The sequence below is a fragment of the Austrofundulus limnaeus genome, unplaced genomic scaffold, assembly GCF_001266775.1.
Source record: "Austrofundulus limnaeus strain Quisiro unplaced genomic scaffold, Austrofundulus_limnaeus-1.0 Scaffold1, whole genome shotgun sequence".
Lineage (NCBI taxonomy): Eukaryota > Metazoa > Chordata > Actinopteri > Cyprinodontiformes > Rivulidae > Austrofundulus > Austrofundulus limnaeus.
Window position 1 is genome coordinate 5,778,016 of NW_013952403.1, and position 8,164 is coordinate 5,786,179.

Genomic DNA, 8,164 nt, shown 5'->3' on the forward strand with positions numbered 1-8,164 from the left:
GAAGAACCCGTCCAGAAGACCTATACAATTTTTTTCTTTTTGATTTTACAGATATTGAGAGACATTTTGAAGTACAGCCAGAGTCTTTGTCTTAAATTGTATTAAAGCTGAATTTAAAAAAAAAGAAAATTGTTCTTTTTGTAATTATCATCATGTGGATATCAACAATGACTACAGAGGGATTTTGTTTCAGCATTTTATAAATCAATTAACTACTAAGATCAAGTTAAAGCAAATTAGCTTTTGCAGTTTTCTTTATTACGAATTCACAATGGATGTTTTCAGAAAGGCAGTTCCTAGCCGTCGCAGCTGCAGGACACAGACRGAGGACTAAGATTGGCAGCAGTGTGGTGACAGAAGCCAACATAAGGATTTGTGTTAATGCAGAGCTGAAATCTGAACTCCATATGTCACAGAGGAAGCAGCACAGACACAAATGTCCTATTCATTAAGATTCAAAGCCCAACAGAGTGGAATCACTGAACTGGGGAAAAAAAAACACAGAAACTCTTAACAAGAACCTGCTTTCTGTGTTCAACACAAACACTTTACGATTTCCCAACTTGGGCTATTTCTGTTTAAATTTCACAAAAAACAAGTTCAACCTAATGACTCAAGCAGAGGCAGGTCATAAAATTTGCCAGTTTACAGAGCGTCAGGTGACCTGTTCTTGTAGGCAAACATTCACCTACAGACACATTTATGATGGAGGTTACGTCAACCAAATTAAAGATTAGTAAGAAAACTAAAGGAGGAAATTACAGATGAGCAGGTACAGAAAATGTTTTGTCTCTTTCAGATGAGAAAAAAAACAGCAAGCAGAAGCCAAGATAATTATAAACCTGAATATTTTAAAAACCTAAATGAGTCAACAGCAAYGCAACAAATTAACTATTAACTTTCCATCACATGGCCTGCTTCAGCTGCTACCTGTCCTCTCCTGAGCTGAAGCAGCTGGGTGACAGGACGAGCCTTACASAAGTTTGTAACTATGAAAATATTTAGTTTATTATTTCACAGTCATAAAAACAAATACCTCAGGTTATAACAGGATCTAAGCCTCRGCTTCATGGAAAAACAAGTTTAAATGGAAATTATGCTCAGGCTGCATTATGTTTTTAGCTTTGTTTCTGCTAATTTTAGCTTTCAGCTACAGCTTTGCTATATTAAGCTTTTAACTATATTTTGATAATTTTAGTTTTCAGCTAAGCTTTTGACTACTTTTATATTTTAGCTACAGTTTTGCTTACTTAAGCTTCATTCAGTGTTCTCACTTCATTCTTACAGAAAAAGGTTTTTTCTCTATATTTGTGTCACACCTGAACAATTTGTTCAAACCTATGATGACTTCAATCTGACCCACAGATCCTGTAAAATAAATTAAAAGAAAAGATGCTGATTTAATAGCTTGTAATACTGCAATAATTGAACTGATTTAAAAGAAAAACATTGATAAATAAAAATGAAAGCTAAACAGTTCACCTGCTAGCTTATTATTGGGAAGTCTCAACGCTTTGGGTGGGAAAAATGAATATATAAATAAAAATCACTTTACTGTAGAAACACTTTACATTTTTATTTTATTCTATATTTTCTGGTGCAAACTTTAAACTTCCATAATGTTCCAGTGAATATGGAGAATTACTCCATCCTGAGTTATGTCATCATTTTGGATGTAATATTCCTTTAATTCACTGGTTTTAAATGTGTCAAGTGGTTGGAGTAAAAAGTAGTAAAAACATGTTTTATCACAAACTTTAAGAAAAACAAGCATTTTCCCCAAAAAGTGGGAAAAAAGTAGTTTCATTTAAGCAGAATTGACGTTGAGAAACTAACATTTCCTGACATTATTACTCACCGCTTTCAGCTGCTCCAATCGGTCCTTCATTATCAGGCGTGTAATTTAAACGCTTAAACACCACARTTTTTGAGGCAAGATGGCCGGAAAGCTGTTCAAATTGCGGACACTTCTTCAGCCAGTTTGTAAGCTAGCTGTTCAACAGAAAACCAGCAACAGGACAGAAAACTGCTCTCCCAAAAGTCTTGGCAGAAAGTGTCTTGAGAAGTCAAGTTTTTTTCTGAAAAGTGGAGTCTTTCCGTCGATTTTCCATACAATATGGCTGCTGGGTTTAAAGGCAGTGGTTTTTCTTTGCTAAATCTCCTCTCCCGGAGGATTAAAACAACAGTTGTGTGGAGCCGTTTAATCTGTCCCTCAGCGAGCCGACAGTAATCATTCTAAAACGCACTTTTCTGGTTCACGCATGCGCACAGGAGTCCCCGGTGCCCTGTGGATGAAGCCACGCCCTGAACCACCTGCACTGCTGGTGCATTCAAGTTCTGTAGGAATATTGAGACATTCATGTGTAGTTTAAAACTCAAACATTTTATTCTTGTTGTTAGCTATTAAAACCATGGCATCCTATACCCCAGCAGCACTCCCACAGAACAGACCACACCACACACAGTGACAAAAAAAATCCAACTCTCGTGACTCCCTCAATAATCTCGTAATGGTGAAGATCCTCATCAAGAATATAAACGTTGTGACAGTAAAGTCAGARACAAAAACTATAGTGGATCATACTTGTCCAAAATATTTTTCATCAGTGTACTTTTTTTACTTGGCTATCTAAAGAGATACTAAGTTACTAAGATACTAAGTTTTCGTTTTTTTTTTTTTTGTGACATTCCATTAATGCAGCACATGGGTTTTTTTTATATCAAAGTGTCAAAAAACAAAACATTTTTTATTATTCTAATGGAGTTACATTTATACAGAGCAAATAATCAGACTAGACTCTATAAGCCAACTTTAAAAAGCCTCACTGATATAAAACTAAATGAAAAGTTATTAAAATGTTTTTAACTAACGTTACAACTTCGATAAACAAATATTTATTTGCGGCTAAATCGACATCAGTTTGTCGTGTTTTGCCCAGATTAATAAGAGTATGATGTGAAACTATGCTGAAATAGTCTGAACCGTAATCCGTCCTTGGCGTCTGATAAATGATGCAGGACCAACATCCGTGTAGGTACCACAAAAACAGCTACGTCACACCCAGTTCACGTATTACGTAAGCCCGTAAAGTAAAAACAAAGACGCGACTGACATCTAGTGGACAGCAAATGTATTACATCCACCTATAAGCGCCACGGAAGACTTGGCAAATCAATACTGACATTCATTATGGGACAGGTGTCTTTACAAATACGTTTTACACAAAAATAAACGTTTGTAATTTATTCCTTTAGTCATACTATAGTTTTTAATACATTTAAATTTTTCTGCAATGACATTTTAATAGATTTTTGGCTTGTTTAAGCCCGTCTTAGAATGAATTTAAACATGTATATACAAGCAGGAGCAAATCTTAGAGCTTGCAGGCAAGTTGCACAAGTGACGAAACCAAGTCAGTATTATACAAACGCCAACAGAAGTTGTTTTGTACCAGTGAATGCTGATTGTTCACACCAAGTTTTTTAACCTGGAGTCTCAACTTTCAACAATTTTCTTTTTCAGCTCTAGCTTCGTGCCGTAGTGTCACGAACCAGATCTCAAAAAAATGTTTTTGTACACGTTTCAAGGGGAGCTCAAATTGAACATTTTATTTGTCCATCAAACACAATGAAAATGTAAACAGCAGATAACGTAACATTATTAAACCACACCAGGATTTCTAACGTTTAAAGGAGCTTAGGATTCCTGGTTAAAGCATCACTGGTAAGAATTGAAATTAAAGCTCTCTGAAATACATTTAGTTTAAGACTTTTACAACTGAAATTGTGTTAAAAAATAATAAAATAAAAAACTAAAGTTAATCTTTAGTTGATTTTCACTCAACTTTAACAGATCTTTGTTCTGCAATTACTGAGACAGGACTAACATTTTATATTGAGAATGTTTTTATTCAAAGTTTATTCCCCTTAGTGCTTCCAGTACAACAGCATTATGTGAGCAGGATATGTGCGGCGAAGGGTGTTTGACGACATAAAGAGCGGCATGTTACCACGCCAGCAACAACAACACGGGTGGCCAGGTGTCAGACAGTAAAATCAGAACTACTTTTGCACTAAGTTTTTTTTTTTTCTGTCCTTAATTTGAAAACAAAAAAAATTCAAATATAACAAAAATTCTGAAAAGGGATTTTACAGTAAGGGGAGGCGCGAGGACAAAACTCCAACAACTTTCTGTCCACAGTTGGGGGAGGGGAGGGTGGGAGCCAGGAGACAGGTTAGAGGTCATCTTCTTCATCTGGGAGTGCTGTCTGTGATGCAACCTGGAAAACAAAACAAAATCCATTCATCTTTTGCCAAAACACCACCACCTGTGTTTTGAGTCTAAGTGATCAGGAATTGAATATTAAATTGTGTTTTTACTCACTTGAAGCTCTTCCTCATACTTAGCAGCAAGTGAGGGGTCCATCTGGACCTCGGGGGGAGCGAGAGCTGGCATGGCCACAAACTCCAGGTTGGGATCACCGATCAACTTCCTCGCTAACCACAGGAAGGGCTTCTCAAAGTTGTAGTTACTTTTGGCAGAAATGTCGTAGTACTGAATGGGACAGAGACGCCAGATTTCAGCACCTGCAGTTTTCATCACCACTGAAGGATCTGGGAGCAGCCCTTACCTGCAGGTTCTTCTTGCGATGAAACACGATGCTTTTGGCTTTGACTTTTCTGTCTTTGATGTCTACCTTGTTGCCACAGAGGACGATGGGAATGTTCTCGCAGACCCGCACCAGGTCGCGATGCCAGTTGGGCACGTTCTTGTAGGTGACCCGAGAGGTGACGTCGAACATGATGATYGCACACTGAGCTGTGGAGGAAGCAGGTAAACGTTAACGGGGCTGCTGCAGGAAGGAGGAGACTGAACACTTTGGGTCTGCTGGAGACCGGAGGAGCACCTTGGATATAGTAGCCATCTCTCAGCCCTCCAAACTTCTCTTGACCGGCCGTGTCCCACACGTTGTACTTGATGGGTCCTCTGTTGGTGTGGAACATCAGCGGGTGAACTTCTACTCCAAGAGTAGCTAAAAAACAAAAAAATAAGATGGTTTAAGAAAAGAAACAATAACTCCGGCTTTTATTGTAAGGATTAATAATGTGGAAATAATTAAAACAGATTTTAGAAATTATGCCAAAATAAAATTTAATTATCTTAAAGTTTAAGAGATCATATTAGGTTTTTGCATTATATTTAAATTTTCCAAATAAAAATGTATTTAGTTACAAATAACAATAAACTGAAAGATTCAATGAACTCTACTGGTTTATATTAAACGTTAAAAGAATCGTCAAATTCTAGTCCAACATATTTTGGTCAAAATATAAAAGTATGTGTACATCTAGAAGAAATGAGGATTTGTGGCAGAAAAAAAATGTACTTTTTACTTAACATTACAAGTTTGCCTAATGTCTGCATCAGATCAACATTATTTACTCCCTGTACAGGTATCACAGATTGTATTACAGTAAATTAAAAGGATTTTAAAAAAGGTATCTGTAAGAGCAGTCACTGCTTTCASTGAAGTTACTGGTGCATTCTGGGTTATGCAGAACATGATAATTTGTAAATAATAATAATAATAATAATAATAATAATAATAATAATAATTTGTAGATGAAGACATTTTACTTTCATAGAACCAAAATTATACATTTGCCAGATCATCTCTCATGAACGCAACAATTCTGTGGTGAGAGGGGAAGTCATCTGCACTAGGATTGGGCAATATTGGCAAAAAATTAATCACAATTAATTATGGTATTTAGCTGATAACAATTAATTTGACAATTAATCCCCTGGAGTCCCTGGACACCCTCATGTCCTGGTCACATGGCCAATTTAGTGGGAAAGATTTGCTCTTCATTAATATCTGTTCCAAATTGTGTCAAAATTACAGACTTCAGGCTGTACATCTAATCTTAAATTGTGTTGATAAATAAATAAATTACAGAACTTTTTTTTGTTCATCATATTTGAAGCAGAGAGGATCACCGAGCATACTCTGCCCGGTGGTATCAATCGTCAAGTGCTAAAAAAATAACAATCGACTAATGTTTTTCWGACGATTAATTGCACACGATACGATTATGCCCAACCCTAATCTGCACATCAGTTTAGCTCACAGAGTGCCTTGCGCAGTTTWAAGTGCAGAAATGACCACTCAAATTTTGAATTTGTAAGCAAAAAATGAATAAAAAGCTCCMAGAACAAAATGAAATACCAACTGCTTGTTGTTCTTTATGTTTTGGGAGAATTTCCCACAGAAGTGAAATTCAAATCCAATAATTTCCTTGTGTTCTGCCTAGAAAACATTTATCCATCTTCAAGTCCTAAACTAAAAGTAATTACTGGCGAGAGACACGTTAGGTTCTATTAAGAACCGTTTCAGCTCATAATAACTCTACAGATTGTTTTAATAACTTGGTGTTGACACACTGTATAAAATAAATAGTTATAAGCTTAGAACTCTGCAACAGAAAAATCTAGTTACCTTGTTTTTAAACACTTGGACATCGTTTTATGAACTTTGATTATGTCTTTCCAGGCATCGCTGAGAACATTTTACTCAAAGCTTTTAATTGATGTTTGGATGATGCTCAGATACTCACCTACATACTTCTTCTCAAACTCTCCTGTAATGTGCCTCTTCACAAAAGTCGTTTTTCCTGTGCCTCCATCTCCAACCAGTACCAACTGTGAGGGGAAATCAACATTATTATTTTTAATTTTTCAGACTGGTTGGTACTGGGCTCACCACCGTCACATCAGCTACATTTGATTCACAAATAATTTTAAGACTTGAAGCCAAGCCTTACCTTGAACACCGCCACAGGCACACACTGTCCCATTGAGTCAGCCATGGTTGCGACTTTTCTGGGTTAAAAACAAGGCGGGATACTCGAGTTAGTGACTCCTGTTATCTTTCAGACAGGGTTGTATTACCCTTAGCGATATCCTAATTTGGCTTTATTGAAAGGATGTTTAAGACGAGGGTCTTTTAAGGTTTAAGTTTGCTGCTAATGAATCAGCCTATTCCAGAGCTACTTCTAGCATGTTCGATCCCAGCCGACGTTCAGAGGCGTCAACTTAAAACGTTACTTTAACCATTTAATGCTTAAATAACACAGCGAATAACACAAAATACTACACTATGGTGCGCCTGATTTAAGGTGAACAGAGCGAAGTTGACTCTGAAACCTCAACAATGGCGGCTACCAGCTAGCCTTCGAGCTAACAAGCGTTAGTTTAGTGCGCCATATGACGCGCGAGCGCACTTTTTCTGGCTCGGGTGGAACAATTACTGTCTGAGCAGCTAATGCGTTCCACGCTGCTGCAGCTAAAATTGCTGCTTGATCAAAATACAGACCCCGTGGATAACTGGCTGCGAATTCRCGAACTTATAATATAAACCGCCGTAACAAATACAAGAAACAAGTGACGTACGAACAGGTTTTAAGAACAAAGCAGTGAAATCGTTAGCTATGCTAGCTAACCTAGCACGGCATGGAAGCCATTCTTTTCCAACGAGCTAACGGCAGAGCTAACAGCTAGCCTAGCCAACAGCTCAAAAAAATGTGATAGCCCAACGTTCTCGTTGTTTGTGGCAATCGCCCCGCGAAACCCACATGAGCCCACCACGTAAACAAAAGTTTTCTACTGTTCTGAGTGACTTTTAAAGCTAAAACAAAGTTGAAAATGCGGACGGCCCAGTTTAAGAGAGAAAAGTAGCGACTCACCGGTGTCAATGCGAACAGACGAAAGAGTAAATGGCTGCGTTCGCGGGAGATTCAGCGTGAACTATGAGTCAGTTTCCGCCCTGATCACGTGACCTCCGCAGCGGCAAAGGAAATGCATGCTAARGACATTTGCATTTCCTACCTACAAAAATGCAATACAATCACAATTTTACTCCACATAACTCACCAATCTGGAACAATCGCTACATTACTGTTAAAAACAAATCAATATTTAATAAGGATTGGATGGAAAAAGGGATTTGGTCTGTGTTATATTTAGTTTGTTATTATAATATGATGCTCTGTGTCAACAGCATAATCTAAAAACAAATAAAAAAACATATAAACTCATAATCAAAGCCATTCCAAAAGCTGTCTTATGTTTAATTGCAGGTTCATTGACTTATTCACCTATTGT

General features: G+C 37.3%; 2 protein-coding genes across 9 annotated transcripts in view; both read right to left on the bottom strand.

The window, feature by feature from the left end:
* The window catches only part of stx3b (syntaxin 3b), a 21,781-nt gene extending 19,514 nt beyond the window's left edge, over positions 1-2,267 (bottom strand). For 4 of the 8 annotated variants that reach the window (XM_014006733.1, XM_014006741.1, XM_014006724.1 and 1 more), the window contains exon 1: positions 1,859-2,265. In XM_014006733.1, the coding sequence (XP_013862187.1) occupies positions 1,859-1,888 (30 nt within the window). In that variant the 5' untranslated portion in view covers positions 1,889-2,265. Of the gene's footprint in view, positions 1-1,858 lie in introns of all 8 variants that reach the window. The other 4 variants (XM_014006707.1, XM_014006682.1, XM_014006699.1 and 1 more) reach the window with 3 other exon arrangements.
* Positions 2,268-3,888: 1,621 nt separating this feature from the next.
* On the bottom strand, positions 3,889-7,777 carry ran (RAN, member RAS oncogene family). The gene is made up of 7 exons (XM_014006784.1): positions 7,747-7,777; positions 6,826-6,883; positions 6,619-6,703; positions 4,908-5,033; positions 4,632-4,819; positions 4,385-4,555; positions 3,889-4,280 (listed from the first exon to the last, which is right to left on the bottom strand). Exons 2-7 carry the CDS (start codon positions 6,868-6,870, stop codon positions 4,236-4,238), a joined length of 660 nt encoding a protein of 219 aa, XP_013862238.1. The 5' UTR covers positions 6,871-6,883; positions 7,747-7,777; the 3' UTR covers positions 3,889-4,235.
* Positions 7,778-8,164: the final 387 nt, after the last annotated feature.